General features: G+C 43.9%; 1 protein-coding gene across 1 annotated transcript; it reads left to right on the top strand.

The window, feature by feature from the left end:
- GALNT8 (polypeptide N-acetylgalactosaminyltransferase 8) lies at window positions 1–27,695 on the top strand. The gene is made up of 11 exons (XM_037847509.1): window positions 1–208; window positions 2,514–2,781; window positions 8,375–8,541; window positions 12,048–12,231; window positions 12,941–13,138; window positions 13,662–13,776; window positions 19,483–19,668; window positions 21,354–21,491; window positions 22,001–22,096; window positions 23,051–23,218; window positions 27,528–27,695. The coding sequence occupies exons 1-11, from the start codon at window positions 1–3 to the stop codon at window positions 27,693–27,695; spliced, it is 1,896 nt and encodes a 631-aa protein (XP_037703437.1).
- The last annotated feature ends 107 nt before the right edge of the window (window positions 27,696–27,802 follow it).

Here is a 27,802-nt window from a genome sequence, read left to right as displayed (position 1 = left end):
ATGAGGCTCTGGAGAAACTTCCCCAAAGCCCTCTGCATCGGGCTGACACTGGTCATTGTCAATATCCTTCTGGGATTTTATCCCAAGGGGATTTTACAAAACTTGATCCTGGGTCAACTCCATGAGAAGCTCCCTCTGCCTCTGTCTGAGTCTGATGGGTCAATGATAAAGAAAATCTCTCGCTTGGAAATGGATTTGCAGCTTCTGAGTAAGTTGGTAATTTGGAGGGGTGGTGTTGGGGTCAGGGGCAGGTGGGCACACACAAGGAAGTGGAGAGAAGGGGCTTGGAGGGAAAAAAAAATGGGTGCAGGGCCATATTGTCATCTCTCAATTTAAGCATCTGATATTGAATTCTGTGCCTTCAAATGAGTATCAGGTGGGTAGAAAGGGGATCAGAGAGGCTCAGGGCAAGCAGTTTGGGGAGGGAGAGAAGGGTATGTCTATGTGAGTGGTGTGTGTGTGTGTGTGTGTGTGTGTATGTGTGCAAGCGCACACATGACCACATTCCATATGTGCAGGCAGGCTGGCTGGCTCAGAATAGGGGTGAGTAAGGGACTCTGGAATATCTAGGCATGGCCCTGAACTTGGGCCTCTGTGTAGCAATGGCTTTAACTGAGGTGAGCAGTCTCTAGAGCAGAGTACTGGCCTCCAATTTGCTGTGGCTTTAGTGGAGGACCCGAGATCGAATCCTGATAATGCCATTTAGGGTGTGTGACTTTGAGCAACTGCTTCTCTCTGGGCCTCAGGTTCCCACTCTGTAAAAGGAGGGATGATTAATAAGGATGGTAATGATAGTGATAATGACACCTCCCTGATCTCACAGGGTTGTGCGATCCAGTGCAGAAAGTGATCTATAAATGCTTTGTACCCAATTGTAACCTCTTCATTTAAAGTTCAGGATAAGAGTCAATGAATTCCATGGTCTATTTCTCATTCTGCTTATCGTGGCTCTTGAACTCCTTGGAATTTTATGTGCCCCAGCATGTGACTTCAGTGAGAGGATTTCTTCCCTTGCTCCCCAGTGAGGGATCAAGTGTTTGAACTCCTGGAAGGAGGTGTTGGGTGCAGGAGCTTGGATGTGACTGCATGCATCTCTGTGTGTGTGTGTGGAAAGTGCTATGGTGGGGAGGTGTCTCTTTAAAGGAGAACTAAGCATTGTGTCAAGGCGAGGCAGAGGACAGATGAAAAGAAAGACAGGGAGAGAGAGGAAGGGAGGAAATCAGGGGAAGGGACAGAATCTGGGGGACAAGAGAGAAGGAAAGAGAAAAGAAGGAGCAAAGAAGTGAGAGATCCTGGGGAGAAAGAATGAAAGAGATTATTTGGGGACAAGAGAAGAAAGGGGGATATGAGATGGGGAGGGAGGAGATGAAAAGAAGGAAGAAGGAGGAAGCCTAAAACATCCCATATTCCAGAGGCAATAGAAGAATGGCCAGCTTTTATTGTGTACTAAACCCTGCCCTAAGTCCTTTTTAGATATTATAATCCACTTAGTATCACAGCAACCCTCCGGGGGTCACAGTAAATCCAAGACACAGAGAAGAGAGAGTCTGTTCACACAGTTGAGAAGGAGTGGGACTGAACTGGGGCACTGGCTAGAGCGCCCACACCCACCTCTGCAGTAATAAAAGCTCTCAGGAGGATGGGTGTGTCTCGTTTACCTTTCCTTAACTAACAACTAGCCATTTCTTAACACAGAATAGGAACCCAGTAAATCTTTGGCAAATGAATAATCCAGATGAGGATTAGTAAGGAATCCAGCTGGGGGAGAATGGAAAGAAAAGGATGGATTCTACCCTGAAGAGGCGACATGACACAAAGTCAAGGGAGTCGAAGGAGATCTGAGGTGTTTTGAGCCGGGGTAGCTGGGAAACCAGTTGGTATCATTTGCAGAAATAAGGAAGTAATCTTGGGAAATCTGGGGGGTGGCAGGGAGGTGGTGAGTTAAGTCATTAAGGAATTTGGGGAGTTAGTGAAATGGGAGATGTCTCCAATAGCCAGTCGAGATAATGATAATGAGGATTATACTGATAATAATAACCAACTGATAATGTTACTAACCAATATTACGTATAATATAATAATAATATTATACATAATAATAACCAAATTTTATGTATTTATAAAAGTTCCAGCCATAGTTCTAAATGCTTTTCATGTGTAAACTCATTTGATTCTCCCAACAAATCCATGAGGTAAGTGCTGTTGCTGTCCCCATTTTACATACGGGGAAGCGGAGAGGGTAGTTTCCTAAGATCATTCAACTGATAAGTGGCAAAAAGAAAATCCAAACTCAGGCAACCTGACTTTAGGACTAGACTTGGGGGGCTAACTGTCCTCATCCTCCAGGTGAAAGGCAAGGACTTGGGGAGAGATGAGATCATCTGGGATAAGAGTTTGCAATCTTAGAATTTCGAGAGGATCACATTTCAAAGAAATCAGGATGGAAAGTGATGCTCAGGTAACTGAAGATTGGCTGAAATGTTTTATTCACCACCTCCCCCCTTCGTTTGCAGAAGAATCTATGAAATTGGCTAAGATGGAGCAAGAAAAGGTTGACAACCCTCTAAAGACAGCAGTGGAAGCCAAGGCGAGTAAGACAAAGCAGCACAGACCTTACAAGAAACTCTTCCCCTACTCATGGCTCTTCAAGCAGTGGGGGGAAGATCTCTCCGAGGCCCAACAGAAAGAAGCCGAGGACCTCTTCCAGAAATTTGGTTACAACGTTTACCTCAGTGACCGCTTACCCCTCAATCGCAGCATCCTGGACACACGAGATTCCAGGTGGGATGGGCCAGGGTTGAGCTTCGCACCTCATGGGGGCCTCTGTTTGTTTTGGGGAAGAGCTTCAAGAGCAGTGAAAGTTAAGGGTTAGAAAGAGAGTTGAGGAAGGGGGAAACTGGACGGGAAAGGAGTTCAGCACATAGAAAGTTCTGGAAGGCAGACTGAGCAGAGTCCTTATTTCTAACCCATTTTATAATGGTGGCTCAGAGAAGAGAACTGTTTGATCCAAATATTTGCAGCCCCTTAGACATGAGCAGAGATGTCAGAGAAGCAGAGATCCTTGGGAAATCTGACACCACTGGGTCTAACATAATAATTTTACAGGTGAGGAAACTGAGGCAGAGAAAGACAGGGCTTGTGGGAGTCACACCAAAGTTAGCAGCTTTATGTCTTTCCTTGTCTTCTTCAAATTCTCTGCTTGCATTTTTCTTTGTTATTGAATTTAATTTAATGAGCACTTCTGCTTTTTCCCCTTCTGTTCTCCCCTTCTATTGTCTTCTCTTCTTCTGCTCTCCCTTCTCCCTTATGTATTTTTTTAAATAAGGGCTTTGTTGAGATATAATTCACATACCATACAATTCACCCATTTAAAGTGCACAATTTGATGGCATTTTCTATAGTCATGGAGTTGTGTGACCATCACAACAATCAATTTAGGATATTTTCATCACTTGAAAAAGAAACCCTGTAGCCGTTAGCATTCACTGCCCATTTCCCCACGATGCAATTACCACCTCTTTCCCCAACCCCAGCCCTAGGCAACCATTAATCCATTTTCTGTCCTTACAGATTTGCCTATTTTGGACTTTTCATATAAATAGAGTCATACAGTATGTGTTTGTGTGTGTGTGTGTGTGTGTGTATGTGAGTGACTGGTTCTTTCATTTAGCGTAGGGTTTTCAAGGTTCATTCATGCTATAGTATGTATAAGTACTTCATTCTTTTTATGTATGTATAACAGTCTGTTGTATGAATATACCACATTTTGTTTATCCATTCCTCAGCTGTTGGGTATTTAGCATGTTTCCACTTTTTGGCTATTATATATAATTCTGCTGTGAACATCCGTGTGTGGAAATAAACAAAAGAACACCCCAGAACAAAGGCTAGCCAGGGAGTCAGCCATCATCACTTACATTTGGCAGAGACTCAAAGGGAGGCAGAGAAGTGGGAAAGCTTCATAGTGGAGAAAAGGGACAGCTTCAGGTGTGTTCTGTTAGAGGCTGTTGGCGTGGGGAAGCCAGAATGAGGGCTAACTAGAAGTGGGACATCCCATGTGATTGGTTAGGGAAACGTATTTGCAAAGTTGGCTTCTTCTGGTTAATACTGAGTTGGAAGTGGGGACAAATTAGGGAAGCTGTCAGTTAGCAATCAAGTTCTGGTGATTTTGGATTGATTGTTGTAGGGATTGTGCTTTGACTTTGTGGAGTGTTTGCTATAGATAACGGTCAGTTTCCTGGACTGACTGTTGCAGGTAGTGGGCCAGACTTTACTGTTCTGCTGAGTCGGTCAGAGTTTCCTGGTCATTGTGCACTTGCATAACTCATCTCTGAGACTCCCTTTTTGGTCATTTTTTTGCTTGTGAGAGGTTGACCAACTTAGAAAAAGCTAGAGATCCAGATCTTCAGTCATCTTCATAGTCAATTGTATTGCAAGAGTCTCTTAACTTGTTTTGCAAGAGTCTCTTAACTTGTTTGTTGTTGTATCATTATGGTGTTCATCTGAGCAAGTGGCTGCACAGAAGTGTTTAAGACCCTAGACAGAATGCAATAGATGAGCATCATGACCACTAGGACTAAAGCAAGAACAGTGAATAGTGCCTATAAGATGCTTCAGAACCAGGGACCCCAGTTGCCCAATGCAGGACAAGAGAAAAAATCCCATAGACCAAGAGGATCAATCTTAGAAAGCCAAATAACTTTTCACTTAAGGTGATGCATAGCCTGTTTCGTGAATCCAAATACCAAAAGAAGTATTAGTAACAGCATAGGCACCATCACGACTAGCCAACAAGACATCAAGAGCAATGCAAATTGGCCATCACTACTCATGCCAGTGAGTTGAGAACAATCTGTATTCCTTCTAGAGCAGAGGTGGTATCATTAATAACTTCTGCTAGAGTTGGTGATAGGTTTCTCACAGTCTTTTCTATTTGTATAAGTCCCATGAATGGGAACTCTGCTCTGATTATTCTCATACACAATGTCAGTAATTCCTGCAGGTTGTATGCCTGAATAATCAAGAGTGGCCACATTTTGGAGCTCATGTCAGAGTCAGAATTTCCAGCCTTGATGATCCATATTGTCTCTGTGTACAGACAAGTTTCAGAATGCTATTCCTAAAGTGTGTGAGCTGTTGGTCTGAGGCAAGCAGGACTGGGTGTCCTGGTTATGAAGGAAGTAGTATCCAGTACGGGCCGGTGAAGATCCAGGGAAAAGGGAGTTGTTCATGACATGACATTGAACCAAGGCCTTACATTAGCTGGATTACGTGCTTAGATCTCTATTATAGTCTCTTCTAGGTGGCAAATATTTGGCTCATCACCCTATGAAGGTTGTTAAATTCAAATTTAGAATTACCTAGGGTCTGATCAATAGATTGTAATAATTGGTTCTTTTTATTTTCTGGGAAAGAGGGAGACGAGCACAGTCACAATTTGAATTGTTAAATGTCAGTTGTCCATGCAGGTTTAAGTGGAAATGCATTTGGCTCTGATTCCCTATGTTCTCATTTGATAAAACTGGAATTGCCCAGAGTTGTTTTTTTGCTTTTTGTTTTTCTTTTAATGGGGGTCTGGTGATGATAGCATATCCAGTTGCCTGTAAGACTGAGGACAGTGGTGACTGTTTGGGTTAATCTAAGAATGGTGTTATAAGGAGTATGTTCTGATTACAATAAGGGGTGAAGAAAAGGAAAAAAAAAAAAGGCCATTATGTGTGCATAACAACAAGGAGTCTACAGGAAATAAGAAGAAAATGATTATAAACAAGCAGATAAAAAACAAGATAGGTGTCTTGTTATGATTTCTTGGATCACAGCTGTCCATTAGCCATTGTCATCTACATGTTCCGATGGTCTCGGGTCGGCTACTGCCTCCAAAGAGTGTCTGTTTGTGAAGGATGTCTGTGAATCCTCAGTTTGAGGTCCTCTATTGGAGTAGCCTTCCAATTGTGTGCAATTCTGAATTGCTTCTTTAGTTGTGAAACATGAACCCAAAGTCTTGACTCCCAGGACTACCCTTCCAACGAGGTTCTCAAGAGCATTTTTTCTCTGATGTCTCTTCCAATAGATGAAATCTCCTGGTTGAAGATCATGAAGAGGCTGTTTAGGAATATGTTATAACAAGGTGACCTCAACTTGTTGGTGATAGGACTGAGTATAGAATGAGTCCCTTGCAATATTTTGCCATGTAGTCCAAGTCTAGTATTAGAGGTCAGATCCCTAAATGCATGGGCCTTCCAGTAAAATCTTCTAATTTATAGAGAAATAACCAATGTATCTGCGGTATACAGAGATAGCCATTCTGAGGGAGCGGACTGCACGGCCATAAGGACTAGTGAGACTACCTTTGGCCAAGGGAGTTCAAGCGTTTGCTAATTTTAATTTAAGGATGCCACTGGTTCTTTCAGCCTTTCCAGAAGATTGTAGATGGTAATGACTGTGTAGATTTTGAGTAAGGGGTCACACCTTAGGGTTCTTTTATAATGATTCTTTTAAGTGTGTGCTTTGATCACTTGGTATAAAAGTTGGGATGCCCCTGGTTGGAAATAAAATCAAGTAGCTTGTTAGCAACTGTGAGGGCTGTAGCTTTTCAGCAAGGAAATGCTCCAACCCATCTTGAAAATAGACATGCAATAACTAAAAAATATTCAAATCCCATGGAGGATGGGACCTGGATAAAATCCATCTGAAGGTGTTCAAAGGGCCCTTGAGGCATTGGTTTCTGCCCATGTCTCACCTTTACCGTTTTCCCAGGAATGTGTTGTCAAGTGACACATGACTTGAAAATAATCTCAGCTGCCTTTTTAAAAGTTTCCCCACCAATGTTGAATTAATATAGTAACCAATTTGTTTATTCCACAATAAGTAGATTCATGGAGAAATTTAGTTAATATCCATTTGAATTATCTGGTGCTAACAAGTGGCTGTCTTGAGAATTCCAGAGATTATTTGAGTGAAGGGTACAACCGTATTTTTTCCATTCTTCCTTTTCAAAATCACGTGCTAATCATTGACTTTTTAGATGCTTTTTTTTAAATTGGGAACTTTAACATATATGCATAACAGTGTTAACTTTCAAAATATGATCCAACAAGCAGTTAGAAAGCAAACTTCAAAGAATGTCATGGGTCACAGTTCCACAACTTCAGCTATTTCCATTATTGTAGAATATAACATACATACAGAAAGTTGTTAACTTTCAATGTACAGCTCAGCAAGCAGTTATATAAGTAATTTCAAAAACTGTTATGGGTTACCGTTCCACAGTTTCAGTTCTTTCCTTATTATGCAATATAGGATATATAGGGAAAGGTGAAGACTTTCAAAGCACAATTCAATGAGCAGCTATAGAGCAAATTTCAAAGGATGTTATAGGTTACAGTTCTACATGTCATCTACTTCCTAGATGGGGAGAAACCTCCTTTGTTTCCAAAGCACCACAAAGTCACGCACTACTCTAAATCATGTACTACTCTGCTCTCTGCATATAGGTTTACTCTCTAACTTTGACTAATTGACCGGCTCTAGTATGTGCAATAAGTTCTGCCATTTGGTCTGATTTCACCTCAAGTAGAGGACTAAAGAAGAGCTTAAATTAGTGACAGCATTTACTGCTTGATAACCTCCAGTTATCAGTTTTGAGGTGTGAGAGCCACCAACAAATAATATTAGGTCAGGGTTCTCAATGGAAGTCTCTGATAAATCTGAGTGGGGTATAGAGAGTTCTCTGACTGAGGTAAGACAACCCTTTCCTCCAACAGGGGCAGGAGAGTGGCAGGATTCAGGGCAATGCTGGGAAATAGTAATGTGAGAGGGAGAGAGTATTAGAATCTCCTAAAAAATAAAAGAGTAGCCAGTGCCTAGCATATGATATGTAAGCATTTAATAAAAGTTGGCTCTGATGGAAAAAAAAGTGTGTGCCAAGCACAGTTCTCTGGACAGTTTACCCTGTCACTATAGGGGTGAAGTAGAGGGGTGTGTCAAAAATGACTAAAAGTCTAACACGGAATGAGTGACTGCAATGACAGAAAGAAGGGCTCTGTCAAGGGGGTTAATTTGGGGGTGGGTGGGAATATACTGGATTAATCAAGAGAAATGTTTTTTTTCCCAGTGTCAGAATAATTTTTATAAGCAAATATTAAATCTCTTTGGTGAAAAATGAGATAATAGTGGCAGCTAACACCGATTGTTCTAAGCACCTTACATGCACTAGTAAATATAATCTAGTGTGATAAACAACTGGGAGAGTTTCCCTCTCTAATGTGTTTGGGGAGTTGGTGCATTGATTGACAGAAGGGGGAGATTGGGTCAGTATCTTCAAGTTATTAAAAATAATAAGAAGAATATAGTTCTAAATAATGGCCTCTTATAGGTGTCTTCAGAAGACATATTCTTCCCAACTCCCATCCCTCGGTGTCATCCTCATATTCATGGATGAAGCTCTGTCCATTATACTGCGGGCCCTCACCAGCATCATCAACCGGACCCCCGCTCGCCTGCTGAAGGAGATCATCTTGGTGGATGACTGCAGCTCAAATGGTGAGCAACTTCATCAAGGAATAATAGCACAAAGCACCATTTATCGACTGCACTAGGGTGGAAAGGGGTTTTGGCTCAAAGTTTAGGACACCTTGGGTTTTTCAGGTCAGGAACAGAAAGGATTATTTATTATAGACCTGTTTGTTCTGGGCATATTTGATTTCCACAAACATCAAGACAAAGGATCCTGATCTCATGTGTAACTGAAATGGCTCGGAGCAATACTGTGGCGTGCCCAAGTCAACAGGCCAAGTCGGTGGCAGAGCTGGGAGTCAGACCCAGGACTCTGTGACTCCAAAGCCACCCCTTTCTGTGCACCAGGAGCAAGACGTGAGGGGGTGAGCGGAGTCCAGAGGAGAACCTTCCTGGGGATCTTTAAGTTCTGTGCAGGTTAGTACAGCCTCAAGTTAGGGGCAGTTTGACCCTGAGGAGAGAGAGAGAGAGACAGGCAAAATGACCTCTTAAGGCTTTGCTGTTTTGGATTTCCAGACACTGGCAAAGTTCCTCTTCGTCCTTCAGATACTTTCCTCTCTAGTTCTTCCAATGTAATTGCACAAAAATAAAGCACGTACAATTCCTAGAGCAAAATTCCACTGGAAACAAAAGAAAAGAGAATTACTTACGTCACTCATTTCTGGGCCTGAAGACTGATACCAAGTTGCACATTTGGCTTTGCCAGCAAGAAATAGGAGTTTGATTAGAAAGAAATTCTCATGTAGGCTCTGCACCCACTAAGGTCTAGTCGTCTCACCTCTCTGGGCTTCAGCTTCTTCATCAGGAAAATGCAAGGGTTGAGTTGGAAAACCTCTGAGGATATTTTTATTTCTGTGAAAAAAAATCAATGATTCTATGGCTCCATGTTCCATGGTTGGTAGATAAGAGTTATTTCAAGACTTCTTCTTATAAAACAATAAAGTCAAAAGATAAGGATCACCAACAGTGTCAAACAAAGCTCACTATTTTTCCAAACTGTGCCACAGTCCATCCATACATCCCTCTCACTTGGATCCAGAACGCATTTTTGTTTTTCTTAGGAAAGATTTGTTTGACTGGGCACAGAAGAGAGAACTGTTAGTCAGGCTTTGATTGGTGCCACTGGAACAGAAATCAGCTCCTCTCTTATTGTCATTGAAACATTAGCCAGATTGGGCCCACACTGAGCATAACTCAAGAATCTGCTTTACGTTAAATGAAGGAAAATAATGGGAAGTCACTACCGTGAATGTTCTGAGAGAAACTTACTATCCATATGACTTTGGAGGCAAGTCACTCAACTACTATGCCTCAGTTTCCTCATCTGTAACATGGGGGAAATAATGTGTTTATACCTCACAGGAACATTCCAAGGATTAAATAATGCATGGAAAGTCCTCTGCACAGGGCTTGCTCCCAGTAAACATTAGCTAGTGTTATTACCTGTTCTTGCTTTGGTGTCATTTGTAGTTCTCTTGAAATGCCAAAACCTGGTACTGGAGATGCATCCCTTTCCTTTTTTTCCTTAGAAGTGAAGTTTCATTTACAATCAGGTCAAAGTTTCAAGTAGCAAAGAGCTAATCCAAGCTTTTCAGAAATTATATTAATGTCTATGGGATCCTATATTTCCTCCAAAATTTTTGGCATATTCCACAATTAGCAACTATTTATTTTCTACCATGTGCCTGGCACTGTGCAGGAAAGAGGATGTCAGAGATTTGAAGAAGTTCCTTTTAGTTGTTGGGGCAGGATGAATGAAGAATGGTGTGTCAATTTGAGTTAGTTGTTAGTGGGTATAAGAAAGCCCAGAGAGGGGGCTGAGATGATCTAGGGAGGCTTCCTGGAGGACGGGGACTTGAGTTGGGACTTGAAGGATTGGTAGGATAGGAAAAGGCAGAGAATACTAGGACATACTTCAGTGGGTGGTGGTACACGTAGGGGTGGAGTGGAGAGAAGAATGGTGTGAGAAAAGATGCAGAAGTCAGGAGCACCTTGAGCTCATGAACCTAGAATAAAGGGGTTGGGGAGGGGATCAGTGGGAGGACAAGGAAGGGAGCATTGGTTTACTTTAGAATATCCATGGAAGGGTCTTTAATTCTCATATTGGATTGTAGGCCTTATTTCTGAGGGCATGACTCAGCATCTGTGGCTCAGGGAATTTTGGAGTTGGAAGGGTACTGACAGGTTATCCAGTCCTTCTCTCTAAGTTCAGGAAACAGAGACTCCCGAATGGAAAGTGACACAGGATTAGGTTGTGATGGAGCCTGAATTAAAGTCTAGCTGCCAGGACCTATGGCAGTACCCTCTGATTACTTCTTAAAAGTAGTTCCAGGATGAGTTTAGGGTCTTTCCACCTTGGCTTTCCCTGTTTCACTCCTACTAGAAGCAAAGCCTTGAGACCCATTGGCTCTCTTCAACTCCTTCAGTAATTGAGTCAGTCAACCTTGAGTGCAGCTGGAAAAGGCCTGAGATGGGGCAATTCTTAGAGCCCTAGTCATGTAGGGAATGATTCCAGGTCCTGACCACTCCAGACTTCCCAAGTCTATTCTTCTGAGAGAGAATTGAGCAAAAATCTCATCCCTTGGTTATAAAGGGGAGGAGAAAAGAGGGAGGGAGGCTTTGATAAATCCAACCAGGTATGTACATAAGTCTTGAGGCAGCATGGCATGGTGGTTAAAGATAGCGTGGGCTCATTTCCTGGGCTTGACACTGAGTAGATAGGTGACTAGATATGTGACTTGGGCCTTAGTTTCCTCATCTGTAAAATGGGGATACTGTAGTGCCTACCTCATAGGGTTCTTTGAGAATTCACTGAATGAATATTTAGTGATTTTGCATGCTGTTTAGTGATTTACATGCAAATATATGAGAGGTTCAACTGGTAGGCAGAGTCAAAGAACAAAGGCATAGACACGATTTATGAAAGAAAGGGGAGAGGGGGAAGAAAAAACCTATAAATAGTTTGGGAATAGTGGACCTTGTTTGCATAATTTGGGGGGTCAACTCTTTAGCTCAAAGCTGGCAAAAAGTTTAATCTGGGCATTTTGTCCCAGTTGGTCCTTGAGTAGGCCAACTAGTTTTGTTTCATGTATCTAAAACAAAACACAACAATTTCAGTTGGTTAGGTCTCCAGAAAATCTTGAGAGTTTAGCTGCAGAGAAGACATACGAGGCTGTCTCTGTGCAGTGCCCACCCATTACCACCTCTTGGTTATGCCAGGTCTGGCCTACCCATTTGCATAAGAATTTCTCTATACATGTCAAGCACTTAGAACAGTGCCTGTCACAGAGTAAGCAGGATTTAATGATTAGCTATTGCTATTGTCTAGCTGTGAGGGAAAGGAGATTTGGATGGTAAGATTAAACCTCACGTTGGAGGACAGGGGAAACACTGCCTATTCTCTCATTCTAGGCTGTTGAATTGCTCAGCCTAGGCAGTAGAGAGTCTAACTACTGTTACATAAGAATATGAAATTTCTGCACCATATTGATTACTGCACTCAGAAATTCTACAGGTGTATGTTTGGTTGGCAGGAGAACTACAGGAAGACTTGGATAAGCAGATTAAGCTTCACAACCAGAAGCATCCAGGATTGCTGAAGATAATACGGCATACCGAGAGAAGAGGTCTTGCTCAAGCACGCCACACTGGCTGGGAAGCTGCCACGGCTGACGTGGTTACCATCTTGGATGCTCACATTGAAGTGAACATTGGGTGGTAAGCCTCTGTGGGTTTCTTCTCTGGGAAAGAGGAGAAAGGAGGTATTGTACATTTACTGAGTACAAAGTGAGATATTGTGGAAATAGGGAAAGTCAACACCAGGCCTTAAATAAAAGGACACACAAAAGAAAGAATGCTTTTACACAGGGATTTTTATTTTTAAGGAAAGTAGTCCAGTGCTAGAGAAAAAGCAGTGGGCTGCAAATAAAAAGAGGCTGGATCCTGGTTCTGATTTTGCCAAATATTTTGTGACTTTGAACAAGTCACTTTGCCTAACTAGACATTTGTGGTCTTATCTCTAAAATGATGAGATTGCCCTTTGGTGAGTCCTAAGGCTTTTCCCAGCCTTGAAATTGCAAGCTATAAAGAGAACTCTGTTCTTTGGATAATGTGAAGAATCCCATAATAAAGAGATATCATTTTGGAAACAGGAAGATCAAAGTGATAACATAAATTCAGGCAGAATAGTGATGATCCTGACCTAATTTCAAATCTACTCTTGACATGGGTCAGTAGCTAGTAGGCCCAGGTTTCCTGGAGGCCGTGGGAGGTCTCTGAACTCTGGAGAGTCCCACCCATCCCCCAGCATAGCCAAGATGGAGAAGGTGCTCCATGTCAGGGCAAGTCACCTGTAGGGGCTTTGTCTACTTGCTCCTGATGCTTTCTGTCATATCCAAGCTGGGCTTCCCAGACATTCCTTTTCCAGGGCAGAGCCCATCTTGGCTCGGATTCAGGAAGACAACACCGTGATTGTGTCTCCTGTGTTTGACAACATTCGTTTTGACACTTTCAAGCTGCTGAAGTATGAGGTGGCAGTTGATGGGTTTAACTGGGAACTCTGGTGCCGCTATGATTCCTTGCCACAGGCCTGGATTGAGCTGCATGATGCCACGGCTCCAATAAGGTAAGTCTGATGGCTTAGGGATCTCAATTAGCATAAGGGAAGGCAGGAATGAACTACAGGGTTTTATGTATTTGGGGTGGTAGTTGAGGGTATGTGTGGATGGGAGAAGTGGAGGGAGGGAATAGGGAACGACAACCACTGTAATGATTACAGACCAGGGATCACAGATGTCTTGGGCTGTTTGGGGACCTTTCAGGCAAAATCAAGCAAAGGATTTAATGTTTTAAAAAACCTTTTGGCCAGATCAATTTTGCAAGTGTTTATGAGTCTATGAAGTAGTAATACCAAGGTGAAAAGATGTAACTTCAAGATGAATTTGAGAAAGGTCATGATGACACAGGGGGCAAGGGAGGGCTACATATGCTTAGTCCACCCTGAGGGGCTAGGGAAGGCCTTCAGAATAAGAAGAGGCTTAGGGGAGAGATTTGAAGGCCAAAGCATCATTGGGCTTTCCACCCCTCGCCCCCTTCCTGACCTGTTGTTCATGGAGTGGTTGGAAACCCTTTTGCTATGTTCTCTGCAGGAGTCCTTCCATCATGGGCATCCTGGCTGCCAACAGGCTCTTCTTGGGAGAGATTGGGTCCCTGGATGGTGGAATGCTGGTCTATGGAGGAGAGAACGTGGAACTTAGTCTGAGGGTCAGTACCTTTGGCTTCTCTTCATGGGACAAAGTAGAAGAGGGGCTAACTGGAGTGTAGTAGATCTATAGAATCCTGGAGCAAGACTGAATGTCCTTGGATCAAGAGGTGGACACATTCTCATGCTTCCAGGTCATTAGACCAAGGGGGAATAGGGGATAGGACTTCTGGAGGGTGGTTTTCTTGTATGGGCCTATGTAATCTGGGAGCTATGGTGGGAAGCGGTAGAAGCAAGACTGAATGGATAGTGTCCATATTTCCCCTAAGAATGCCAAGCATTTTCTAAGCATCACCTGGAATAAGTTGACTTTGGCAATTCTCTACAAGACCATGATGCAAGCTGCTTTGTCAAAGATACTGAAAACTGGAGTGGAAAGAGGAAGCTGAGAATGTAGACACATGGGCACCTGAAGCTAGAGCAGCTGACATCATGAGAAAATTTATACTGATATTTATTCTAGTGTAGGACAGATAGGAATGGACAGTACAGCATTGAAATCCTCAAACCAGTTCTGGTTCTGACCAACTTCCTGTGTGTCTAGGACAACAGTGGCTTTACCTTCAGCAGTGCTATCTCTTCTCTGTCCCTGGTTGTACTCCATACTTGCTAAGGTCAAATGAGTAACCAGTATTTTTGTGCTCTGTAAAGGAGTTCAGGGTGTGGAGCAAGATGCCTGGAGAAATTCCAAGTTCCAAATTCCAAGTACATTGATTATATCAATGAAGTAGTTAGCTATTGCCACAAAAAATGCTGCAGAATAACTACCACCACCACCCTCCATTCAATGGCTTAAAGCAACAATCATTTATTTCAGATCTGTAGGTCCTTGGATGGGCTTGGATGGGGTGGCTCTGCTGCACATGTGTTCATCATGGGGCCTGGGCTGAAGGGACAGCAGCTATCTAGGAAAAGCTGTTCTCATTCACGCTAGAGGGCAAGTGGAACCATGTGAGGCCGGGGCTTGGAGCTAGTACAATATCTCTTCTGCCCCATCCCATTAGCCAAAGCAAGTCATATGGCAAAGTCCAAAGACAATGAGCAGAGAAGTGTGTATACTGTGTTTGAGATGAGGCCATGGCAGGGCGGGGCAAAGAATTGGGGTAATAAACCCACCACAATCAGTTTAGAACAGATCTTGTGCATTCAAAAATCTCTCCCAGATTGTTCCTTTTATGTCTTCTGAATAATATGCATGTCCTTATTAGAAGGACCTGACCATTGGATTTATGATTGTTCTTATTAGCTTTTTTCACCTCTCATTCTCTAGCCCAAGGTCCAACTCTTAAAAGAGATGACATAAAATAGTGGCGATTACACGGGTATTGGAAGCAGACAGACCTAAGTCAAACTCCCATTGTACTCCTTGAAAGCTTGAGTGATCCTGGGCAACCTGTAAACTCTCCAAACCATATCTGCTGTTTTAAGTGTTTTAAGCACCTGGTGTGGTGAGTGACACGTGGTTTCCACTCAATAAATGGTTAATGATAAAGCTAGCAATAATAAGGATGCAAGGGTGACGTTGTAGAAAATGCTTGACTTGGGTTCTAACTGCGGCTTTGCTAACTCAGTGTGGACTGGGCGTCTATAAAATGGCTTTTCCCCTCTTAGCTCTGAAGTTCTGTAACTGAGACCAGATGATCCCTCATTATCGTGGTGTCTGGAGGAAAAAGAGTGTCTCCTGTCTAAAGCTTATTCAGCCCAATTCCCTTCCATTTCTTTCCAATTGAAACGGATAACTCTATGGTCAGATCTCACATTCAGAACCCACTCAGGACTCAGCATATGTAGGTTAACAAGTAACAAGAAAGTCACTTGAGTAACTTTCTTGTTAATAAGTTAATAAGAAAACTACTTTTTTTTGCATTTGTGAAATGAAGAGAAGCATCCTTGTTTCAGGTACCGCGTAAGGATGCTGGCACAGTTAAAATGTAATAATTAATTTGAAGATTATTTGTAAGTGTATTAATTGGGATGCTGGTTTGGCTTCTGTGACAAAAGCCAAAATAGCAGAGGCTTCAACAAGATAGAAGTTAATTTCTCTCTCTCATAGCAGCATGAACATAAGCAATTCTGGGTGGATATGTCAACTCCTTCTTTGTGGTTCTGCTGCACTCAGCAGCACGTCTAGATTCCAGCCATTAGGAAGAGAAGTGGGGGCAAGAATAGAGCAACCTCTTTCCTATTTTTTTTTGGTGGGGTCTCTTCTCTCCCTCTCTCTTTTGTTTTTTTAAAGACAGATTTAGGCTATGGTAAAAAAACATTCCTAAATTACAATAAAAAATGTCAAGTGCTACAGTAATGGAGCAGATAAATAAGATTATTAAGAGTTCAATGTTTATATACATATTTATTTAAAATGACTGAATTCGAAGACATTAAATAATGCTGATACCTAGGAGGAAAGGATTTAGGCAAGGAAAGGCACATCATTTCATCACAAGAAATAAAGACCACAGTTGGAGGTTACCAGCCAGCCAAAACTTTAGATCGTGTGGTAGTTTTCCTAGCTCTGGAGGGGCATGATGGTGGAACTACCAAATTACAAGGATGGGTCCCTCTCCCATTTCACCAGAGACCACCTAGTCACAGGGTCATCTGTGGGCAGAGGGAGTTGGGAGATGTAGACTTCAGTTGGTTATGTGCCCAGGTGTTGTTTCTGTTACCAAAGATGTAGAAGAGAACAGATATTATGGGGAGCAAGCCATCTCTGGCACAAAAATGTAACCGCATAAATATTAACTTGTGCTTGGCATTTAGCAAAGTCCTGAAGATAACCCCTGTTACTTTATGGCTGGGGTTTTCCTACCGACCATTCATTTGGATGAGTTTGGCTGGAATTCTAATTCCCCCAACTTAGGATCCAGAGCCCTTCTCATTATTTCTCTTTATTTATTTCCCTTTGTCATAAATTCCTCACGCTTTGCTCTGCTCTGCCATTCTGCCTCCAAGCTGGCTCTGGGTTTCCCTTCTCCCACTTCACGTGCAGGACTCTGCCATTTCACTTTCCACAAGAAATCCTCTCTCTTTGAGCGTTTTGTGGTTTTCTATAGATTATGCTGAAAATGTAGTACGTGTCAGGGCAAGAGTCATTCTCACTCTTTCTTGTGTGAAACATTTCTACTCATAGCCAGGTTCTTTGGTTTGCGTGTGGGGCTGTAAATGCCTTTTTAAATCTCCAAGCACGTGTGAGGGAGGATCTATCTCTCTCTGTCAACAGATCTTGGAGAACCTGAGAGGGGTATGGAGTATTGTATTCTGACATCTGGTGGCCACAGCCGTGATGTGCTCACGAATGTGGGTCAATGGAGGGTTGGGGGTGATAGGTAGGAAAGGAAAGACAGCATTTGTCAGGCTGTGCATTCCTAGCATCTGTCAGAACTTAACATATGGGCTGCTTGGGCTCAGAATCCCGCAGCCAGCCCTATCATTTACTAGCTGGATAAACATGGGCAAGTTACGTAAACAGGGATAATAATAATAATACCTACATGGTGAGGATTAAATTCATAAAATTATTAGGATAGTGTGTGGTACAAATAAGTCATTGTTATTATAAGCAGAAGCTTCATGTTGTGTGTGTGTGTGTGTAAGAGAGGAGGAGAGAAAGATGGGGGTGTTTGGCGAGTTGAAATAGATTAAGAGGATAAAATGTGAAAATTGCTGGTCAAAGATAACAGTTAACATCACCTCATAAATGACTTTTACCTCTTCACTCTAATGTAAGATTTCTTGTGCCAGTAATTAATTTTCCTCCCCTAAATTCATGTGGATTGGAAACCTGCATCAACTAGGGCAATTGAAGTAAAGTTACATTTAGATTTTAAATTCTTGACTAGAGAAAGTAACAAAATCTGAAAATAAATTGGGTGTAACTTGCACATGGGCTAATGTGGAGACATTCTGAGGGCTAATCAGGAGAAATAGAGGAAGATAGTGAAAGAAAAGAGATGCTTCAAGTTAACCATCATAGGGCCTGCCATTTACTAAGTCCTTGTTATGTCATTTAATCCTCCTGACCTTTTGCAGATGAGTTAAGTTCTGAGAGGGTGAGTGTTTTGCTCCTAATTTCTGGGAGTGCCATGATAGGGTCAGGATTTAAACACAGGCCAGTCCTACTTCAAAGTCTGCTGTTCTGAATTGCAGTGGGAGTGGGGCAGGGGAGATGGGGAAACAGTGGGTTCAGAAGTAGAGGAAGAGATGAAGAAACATTGCAAGTCAGATAACAGGACTTACCTCTGGGGGGCACTCTTTTCCATTAGTATTGTTAGAGAAGTTGTGGGTTTACAAAACAATCATGCATAAATTACAGCACTCCCCTACATCACCCCACCACCAACACCCTGCACTGGCGTGGAAAATCTGCTGCAATTGATGACCGCACATTTTCACAATTGTAGTATAAATTAAAGTCCACGGTTTAATTAGGGTTCACTGAGGGGGGCACTCTTTTGGTGTGCTAAGCGAGCCAGCAGGACCTCATCTCAGGGGCAACACTGATATGAGAGCAGTAGTTTGCTAACTTCTGCTAGATGGCTACTTATCTCCATCTAGAGATAAATGCAACTCCCTTAGGCAACATGAAGACAAGACACAGGAGACATGAATCAATGCAACATAATTAGATATTTCTAATCATCTATTAGGATGAAGATCATATTTTACAAACTAAATATCAGAATGCATGGTCTGAGAAGCATGCCTATACCCATAAAGATAGCAAGGAAGAACAGCTATAATTGGATCAAAAGTCATAGCATCTCTCAGTCAAAAATTACCTGTATTAATTATCTGTTGCTGTGTAACAACATTATCGCAAAGTTGGTGACTTAAAATAATACACATTTATTATCTCACAGTTTCTGGGGGTCGGGAGTCCATGCACAGCTTGTCTGGGTCCTCTGCAAAGCTGCTGTCAAGGTGTTGGCCAGGGCTAGGTTCTCATCTGAGGCCCGACCGGGGAAGGATCAGCTTCCAAGCTCATGCAGTTCCTTGTAGGTTTCCAGACTGATGGAGCATTGAGTTTTCTAGTGACAACAGCCTGAAGCTGCATTTCATTCCTTGCCATGTGGCCTTCTCCACAGGGTAGTTTGTAACATGGCAACTTCCTTCTTCAAATTCAGCAAGGGAGAGAGCCCCCAGCAAAATGGATGTTAGAGTCTTTTGTAATGCAATCACACACATCCTGCTACCTTTGTCATACTCTGCTGGTTAGAAGCAAGTCACAGGCTCTGCACATACTTAGTGGGAGGGAATTTTGCAAGGGTGAGAATACCAGGAGGTAGGGATCATGGGGGCCCCGTAGAGTCTGCCCACCACATTCCCCTGTGTCTGGCAGGTGGGACAGAAAGCGGTCATGGGAACCTAAGTCCAGGGAGACTGGCTCAGGGCATGGGGCTCTCAGGACTTTGGTGCTTTCCTTGGGGATAGGTGAGCCAAGGCAGCTCCTGCTTGGGTCAGTTTAGGAGGACTTCCCAAAGGAGGTAGGATTTCAGGAGCTGTTTCAATGAGAGGAGAGAAGCAGTTTGGTAGACTTCTAAGGAAGGATGTTTCAGACGCATCTAAATAATCCTGGGAGGCAGTATTGATGTGGGAGTGGAAGGGCTGAATTTACAGTCTTTAAAATTTTCCCACATGTGGTCTTTTGCTGTGCTACTTGTTGGCCTTGAGGCCTGGCCTGCCCGGGGGACTTCTGCCTTCCCTTGCAGGTGTGGCAGTGTGGAGGGAAGATCGAGGTCCTGCCCTGCTCACGGGTGGCTCACCTGGAGAGGCACCACAAGCCCTACGCCCAGGACCTGAGCCCGGCCATGAAACGCAACGCGCTGCGAGTGGCCGAAATCTGGATGGATGAGTACAAATACATGGTCTACGCCGCCTGGAACATCCCCGTCAAGGTTCGTAGTGGAATTGGAGAGGAGCAGGGAAGAGCGAATGGGGAGGGAAGCGGCAGTAATGGAAGGGAATGAAAAGGCTGGAGCGAAAGTGCCATCCCAGCCCTAAAGAATTAGGCTGAGGTGCCCGCGGTGGGATGATGATGACAACCTAACGTCTTTGGAACAATGCTATGTTCCAGGCCCTGTTCTATACAGCAACTCATTTAACTATCACCATGTGCCTAAGGGGTAGGTATTATTTTTATTTTAATTTTACAGATGATGAAAATGAGGCAAAAATAGGTGAAATGAATTTGTTTAAAGTAATATAGGTAGTGAGTGGTGGAGCCGAGATGCAAACCCAGGGAGTCTGGCTTCTTGATTCCATGTCCTTTATCACTCTGCTGTATCTGGATATTCCTTGCTTGGGGAGGGGTGGGCTGGACGACAGGAAGTTGCTGTCTCATGATGATATAAGCACGGCAGTCAGGGATGTGCGGTGCACCTGTTAGGTGCACATGAATGAGGGTGACCTTCTGGAATAAGGCTGCATGCTCTGCCCGAGCCGCCCGAGGTCTGTGTGCCATGCTCTGCTTGAGCCGCCCGAGGTCCATGTGCCATACTGTCTTCTGTTCCTGAAGCTGTGGCTTTGGTCTCAAGCATGTTGAGCCACGTTTGGGGGCATAAGGGGCAGCCACCAGGGAAGTCGGGACGGTGGGGAAACTTGTGGAACAAATCTAGAAGGAAGAGTCGGGCAACGAGATGGGAGCCAGGAATCCAGTTAAATAGCTAGGAACACTGTGACTTTTGCACAAGGTTACAATGTGCAAAAAGACCAGAGCCTTCCTCCTGTTTCAAAGTCATTAAAATCCTTCCCTTAATAACTGAAGGTGCCATTAGTCTCCTGGTGTTAGCTCACTGTTTGAAGAGATTTGAAGCAACTTATTCTGCTGTCCCAGGATGCTGGGGAAGGATTGGCTTCCAAGCTCATGAAGTTCCTTTTAAGTTTCCAGACTGATGGAGCATTGAGTTTTCTCCTGGCAACAGCCTGAAGCTGCTCTTTGTTCCTTGCTATGTGTCTAGGAAAGCTAGTTCCCCTCCAGAAGATCTCTTGCTTTTTTACCTCTACAGGGTCACATTTGTGAATGTCCCACACTGTAAAGGGAATTGCCCCTAAATGCATAAACCCTAAACTCCTGTAAGGGAGGATCTGAAATGAGTCATAGAGGAAGATTTTGAGACTAGAGCAGATGCAAAACCGATTCAAGCGATTCCTGTGTTTCCTTTTTGGTTTTGCCTCAATAGTCTTCTTTCACTTTGATTCTCTCAAAATACCACTTCCAAAACATCTCCTTCAATCTTGCTGCCAGAGTATTTCTTTTGCAAGCTTCTTCTGGTCCTGATGGGAAGCACATGCTTTGCTGATGTAAATGTCGTCTCCTGACAGAAGCAGTCCGAGGCAGCTTGTCAATGATGAAAAATTAACCTGAGTGATCCTACGATGCAGACATTGCAAATAGCTTTGAAACCGCGAGGGTTCAAAGCTTTTCCCACTTTCCCTGGAAAACTACAAAATATCAAGGCCACCTCACAGGCTACCAGGAGAAGACTCTTCTCTCACAAGTGGCCCAGACTCCTTGGTGGAGTCGGGGAGCCCACATGGGCCAAGGTTACATAGACCAAGTCTCTCTGTGCTTTGTTTACAGAACTCTGGAATCAATTACGGAGACATTTCCTCCAGAAAGGCGCTCCGGGAGAAACTGAAATGTAAAACTTTTGACTGGTATCTGAAAAATGTTTATCCACTCCTGAAGCCAATCCACAACATGGTGGGCTACGGAAGAGTATGTATTACGCAATTGCGTTTTTGGTTTTAAATGCCTGACTGTCAAAGACAGTGAAACCCAAATCACATGATGCTCACCGAGGTTTTGCAAAGCCCGGCATGCCCAAGATTCCCTTCCAACCTTGCCTCCTTCCTTGGCTCTTTGCTGTTGGACCTTCTGTTTTGTCTCTTGCTCCCCAATCCCCATCTCTCTTTCTTTCCTCTGCCTCTATATTCCTTGCTTTGCAAACTGTGTCCCTTGCTCGGACACTCTCAGTTTCTCAGAACACCAGGGTGTTTGGTCCCGTGTTTGTGTTTGTGTCCCCAGGAAGCGGACCTCACAGCAGCAGCTCACTTCAGCATTTGTCTGTTTCCTCAGTGCTTAGGAATCAGCTGCCGGACCCCAGCCCTCGGTGCCCTTTTGGCTGGTGGTTTCTGGTGCCCTTGGAGCCCCGGGGAAAGGGCGGGGCCTGGGAAGTCTTTCTCTGCCTCTTTCCAGCAGTGACGTGCTGTGTTTTGCCCCTCCAGATGAAAAACTCACTGGATGGAACCATTTGTCTAGATCGGGGACCTGTTCCAGGCCACACCCCCATTATGTATTCTTGCCACGAATTTGGTTCGCAGGTATGTTCTACAATTTTCCCTGCCTCCACAGGGTGATATGTGTTGCAGCTTAGTCCCTGGCCACCTTTGCCAGATTTAGACTCGGTGTTAAGTGATGGGGAGGCAGGAGCTGAGCCTCATTTGGTTAAGAATAAGGGGGAAAACACAAACTTGCACTTTTAACTAAGCCTCCCTCCGAATTCACTAGTTCACTTCCTAGTCCACCTAATTCACTTCCTAGTTCACTCAAAAAGCCATGGCAAGATGGTTCCATCTTGGCTATGTTCTGGCTCATTCATTTCCCATGGTAACATGTACATTGACAATGACCTCCAATTCATTTCTTTTCCCCTCTTTCCTCTGCCCCACCATCTTCCCACAGCAAGAAATATACACTGCTTATATGCCCTGGAAGATGTGGCTTCTTCCAAAGAGAGGGAAGCAAAGGGCTAGGGAAGAGAGAGACTGAATGGATATCCCTCCAAGGGGTGCAAGAGACCTGGTGCCAAGTGGAGGGCACAGTTAGGGGACATCTTTCTCCTGAGAATATTCACATCTACCATCTTTGCATATTGCCTTCACAGAAATCTTTTGGGGTATAGATGCTAGATATTATTTCCATTTAAAAAATGGAAAAATGGAGACACAAAAATGACCTATTTGTCCAAACTCATTGAGCAAGGGTGTGTCAGATTCAGAACTGAAAGAAGGCTGCCTGACAACCAGCCCAGCTGGGCTTACAGTGTCAGCTTTCTGAAGTATTTTTTCTGCAAAGACGTACTCCTTTGTGCCACACAAGCCAAGATGTTCTGCCCTTGGAGGGAAGGAAGCAGGCTCGTGCACCCTCCCCACACCTGGTCTTCTCCCTGGAATAAACTGCAAATTGGGGAGAAAGGAAACAGAGTTGATTCCTGTTATCCAGGAAGGGACAGTGCTCCCACATGGCGCTTGACAGAGCACGTTACTCTCTTTTAGAATGTCTACTACCTCCTAACTGGGGAATTCTATGTGGGACCCTTGATTGCACAGACAGATGCTGATGATTTCTGCTTGACGGACCCTGGCATAGGGGAGCAGCCCACTTTAGAGCCATGTTCCAAGGCAGCCAAAAATGGACTGCACATACATTGGAATTTTCGGCAGGTGAGTCACATGCTTTTAAAAGAATAGCTATATTCAAATATAGTGTGAGGGCTTCAGCATTTTAGAAAGACTAATTTTTATTGGCAGCATGTAGAAAAAGAATGCACATGGAACCGGTTATAAAACCTTGCATATCTTGACTAAGGCAGGGTTGGTTACAGAGAAGAAATATTGGAGTCTGTTATAGCTTAAAAATTAAGCTTTAGTCGCCTTTGGCAAGTTTCTTACCCTCTCTGAGTCCCCCTTTCCTCTTTAAAATGGAGATAAGAATAGAATATCTAGGTTACAGGTTTGTTGGGAGGATTAAAAAAGAATGCATATAAAGCATTTAGCATAGTGCCTGGCATATAGAAAGTGATCAATAAATATTAGCCATTGTGATTCGTTTTATTGTTAACAATAATCAGAAGCACTGGCTAAAATCGTGAAGATGAAGTCTGCTAAAGACTGATGTAAAAGTTCTGACTTTAACTTCGACATCAAATGACCAAGAACGGGGTGGAGGAAATCTGGCTTTGTTCACGTGACAGTGATAGGCGGGACAAGGCTGACAATCTCCCTGTAACTGATGAATCAGCATGTGGCAGGGTTGCTCTGAAAGCTGCTGCCTTCTTATGTCACGCTGGCAGGGGCGCGAGGTCCTGATGGAGGGTGGTGGCCCTCGGCTGGTCGTCTGATCACTTGGGTACCGTCTTAGGGCCAAGTACGGCATTTGAAGAGACGTGGACACTCGACCTCAGCATTTCCTAACTTTTTAAGGCTTTAAGAATCTGCTGCTTCGGTAGATGGAGACTCTCTCTCCAGGAAAATATCCATATGCATCTACGTGGAAAATTTTGCTTGCCATTTTGCTTACAAGTCTTTCTGAACCAGACAACGTCAACTGGAAGGGGGAGGAGGGTAAAGTCTTCCCAGTCCCTGTGCTCCTGAGCTAAGCTCCAGTGATGTAGAACTACCCATAATTCTGTGCGAGTCTCTGCAAACCTTCTGTGCACGTTGCTCTCTCTCCTCCCGCCTCTTCACCTGCCAACCATGAAGTATTCTTCTGGCCTTGGACCTTGTCTCCTTCAGAATCAGGAAGGGGGTTCTTCAAAGTGCCCGCAGGGTCCCCTTGCAGCCCTGTCTCATGTCCTCTCGTAGTTGCCTGCTCATTTGCTGCTTTTTAGCTCTCGGCTGTGGACCGGAGGGCAGGGCCTGGATTTCGTTCCTTGTTTTCTCTCCAGCATCTAGCACAGTGCCTGGAACATTGTAGGAGCTTGATAAATGGTGGCAGAACAGATGAAAGATTGGCAGACCTGGAGAGAGTAGCTTGGAGAGGTGACCCTAGAGACAAGATGATGCTGACTTCATGGACAGGAGGGAAGAGACTCTTTCAGTGTCTTTGGGAGGACACAGTCAGTTCTCCCAGAGTTCCAGAGGTTGGAAATTAAAGAGGCAGATTTTGACTTAACACAAAGGAGAGGAACTTTCTAATAGCCTAAGAGTTTAAGGTTTCCTATAAAAGGCTGGGCTGCCTAGCAAGGTGGTGGATTCTCTGTCAATGGGAGTCATAGTGCAGAGTGTGTTTGAGTATCTGGGAGACTTACTGTGTCAAATATGAGCTTTTTGATGTCCTTAATGGCTTTTTTGATGTGTACTGAAAAGGCTATTAGAGGTTTTCTTTAGTTTAAAAAATTCATATTCAATTTATTAAAGTTGTAAATCAGAGAACCCTAATCGTTATTTAAGTGTTTAAGTTCGGTGTATAAATCTTATTATTTTATCTATAAGTCAAGCAAAGTTTTAGCCATCTCTTTCAAAAGGGATTTTACAATTTAATTCATTAGGTTCCCTTAAACATTACAAACAGTTTTTAAGGTTAATACAGTGAATTTCCTTCCTTAAGGACGTCAGTTATTTGACATTAAAGTTAACGATCCTTTAGTTCTAAGTGTTTCAAAAGTGTTTAAGAAGTCAGTAACATTTCAACATAAAATCACATATGTAAATTAACCATTCGGATTGATCATTAAAAATCAGGATATAAAAGCAATGCATACATTATCACATTATGGGTACTTCCAACTTTTAAAAATATACCTTCCAGGCAACACTCCAAGAATAAAAGCAAAACCAAAAACATGTAAAATCCAGATGAACACACGGTAAAGGAAATGAGAGGATGTGAGGAATACTGTCAAAGGATATGTCTCAGGGAGGTTGAGAGAAAATAGAAAAAACTTCAAAGTAGAAAACAGAGAAAACTTCAAAACATTGACTGGCTAGAAGGTCACAATATATTATAGTAGTCAAGATTTATTGAGCATGTATTCTGTGCTGGGCATTGGGTTAAACATTGTTTAATAAGTAGCTTTTACATAAATCTAATAAGAAAAATATTATCATTAGTTCTGTTTTACATATGAAAGTAACCAAGACACAGAGAAGTCAAATAACTTGCCCAAGGTCACACAGCATAGAAAGTGTCGGACCGAGACTCCAATACAGAATCTCAGCTACTGTGGTGTTGCCTTGTTGCTTGGGAAGGTCAATTCTGAAAGGGCGAAAAAAACTGAGTGGTCAAGAAGGATGATAGAGTTAAGGTTCCCACCTGCCCCTAATAATTTGATATTTGGATGTATTGAAAGGCAGGAGAAAAGGAATCTTCAGGGAGAGAAATGAAAGAAAGATGTTCACCAGGAAGTGTGGTTTCTCGGGTTTTGAGGAAGGCCGAGGCTCAGAGCACAGGGGGCTGCTGGTGGCTGGCACAGAGAGGGGCAGCCCCTTGACCAGGTCCAGGAGCAGTGTCTGAGGATCGACCCTGGCAGGCAGGTGAGGCGGGGATTGGCTGGGCTTGTGGTCTTGACAAAGTAGATAATAAAGAAATGTAGTGAAAGCGAGGCTTCAGGGGTGGGGACCGAGGGATGGGGCTTGCTCCGAGGCAGGAAGCCCAGCTCTGCGGCCACACTGCTGTCGGCATGTTCGTGGGCCAGGCCTGCTGGGGGTGAGCCCTGTCCAGGTGCGCCCCATGGTCCGGAAGTGGGGACTGGAGTGTGGAAAGGTGGGGGCACCTGGAGGGGAAGTTCAAGATGCTGGAGAGTTGCTGTAGATGGGAGCAACCTGGAAGGCGAGGGTGATGGTGGGACAGAGGGGGCCCAGGGTGACCAGGAGCAGGTGAATTGGGGGAATCTGGGTTGTTGGGGGCAGTTTGTGAATGGAAGAGATGAGAGGCAGGAAGGTTATGGTTAGAGAGGGAATTGAGAATTGGACATCGAAGAGCTGCAGCCCTGCTTGCTGTTTAAAACCTTGGTGGCAGGTTATCAGAAGGGAAATAGTGAGATCAGGGTTTCTAACTAGGCATCCAAGTGGATGCTGTTAACTTCGAGGATGGTAACGGAGAGCAGGTTGGGTAAAGGCAGAAGAACTCCACCCAGGCATGAAACACGTGCTGTGGGGTGATTCCTGCAAAGGGGGTAGTGCAAGGGTGAGGGTGTGATTGGACAGATGGCCTGATCTTCAGTGGCTGAGCCATGGAGAGAAGGAGGGAAGAGCTGAGGGGTTTGGAGGTGACACGTGGAGCAAAGAGAAGGAGACTTCCTCCCTCTCCCTGCTGTTAGGACAGGTAGAGGGAGGGATGAATGAACATTTATTGCCCATCTTTCATGTGTCAGGCATAAGATGCTTAATAACGATTAACCCTCATTTAAACCACAATATTAACCCTAATCCACTCCATAGATGGGGAAATTGAGATTTAGAGAGGTTAAATCATTTGCCCAAGGCCGCACGGTTTGTATGTGATAAAGCAGAGATTCAAAACCAGAGTCTGGCTCTAAAGCCCACCGTGTTCCCTCTAGTAAACTTTGGTGGAGCCCCATGATGTAAAGAGGAAGGAAGTTGCTGCCCAGAGCGATGGAGAAAATGGGTGAAGACTCCTGAATGTAGCTTCCGGTTCTGATCTTGATGGGCTTCCTGGATTCACGGGTGAAAAGTGGAAGGAAGGCCAAGCAGAGAAGGGTGCGCAGGGCTCTCTGACCCCATCGTGTCATGCCTGTCATCATTCACCTGGTGCTTCAATCTCAGGAGAAGCTGACGAGATTGTGTGAAAGCAGCCCTTGTCAGCCCTCACCCCCAGGCATCAATGACCCCCAAATTTATAGAGAAAGCACTGTGGGATCTAATTCTACACTTGGCTTCATTTTTCCCCGGATGACTTGCAGAGCATTGAAGGGACCCCTCAAGCCTAAACACAGCAGGGAGAGTAGGGTTTGGGAGGTGACCTGCTACTAGAACATTTCAATACCTTGACTCTGCTTCTCTTCTCATGCAGGGGGGAGCTGTCATAAACAGAGCCACCAAAAGGTGCCTGGAGATCACAAAGGACACTTCAGGGACCTATGTGCTTGTGCTGCAGATCTGCACCACACAAGTGTGGGAAATACAGCATACTCTCAGAAACTGGGAGTCCCATAACGGGACCATCCTAAGCGAGCTTTGATTTGGGAGACCAGCTCTTGCAACTGGAATGGCTTCTACTCTCAACGCTGCTCAAACTGGGAGAGAAAGAAAGTGGTGTGTGTGTGTGTTTGTGTCTGTGTGTCTGTG

This window comes from Choloepus didactylus, chromosome 8 (genome assembly GCF_015220235.1).
Source record: "Choloepus didactylus isolate mChoDid1 chromosome 8, mChoDid1.pri, whole genome shotgun sequence".
In the NCBI taxonomy this organism is placed as follows: Eukaryota; Metazoa; Chordata; class Mammalia; order Pilosa; family Megalonychidae; genus Choloepus; species Choloepus didactylus.
Note: the sequence above shows the minus strand (reverse complement) of the source record. Positions and strands in the feature narration are given on the sequence as shown.

Excerpts from the sequence above, each read along its gene's own strand:
- GALNT8 (XM_037847509.1), top strand. The coding sequence starts at position 1 with ATGAGGCTCTGGAGAAACTTCCCCAAAGCCCTCTGCATCGGGCTGACA. Across the intron at positions 2,782-8,374 it reads CTGGACACACGAGATTCCAG|GTGTCTTCAGAAGACATATT; the intron begins GTGGGATGGGCC and ends GGCCTCTTATAG. Across the intron at positions 12,232-12,940 it reads ATTGAAGTGAACATTGGGTG|GGCAGAGCCCATCTTGGCTC; the intron begins GTAAGCCTCTGT and ends TTCCTTTTCCAG.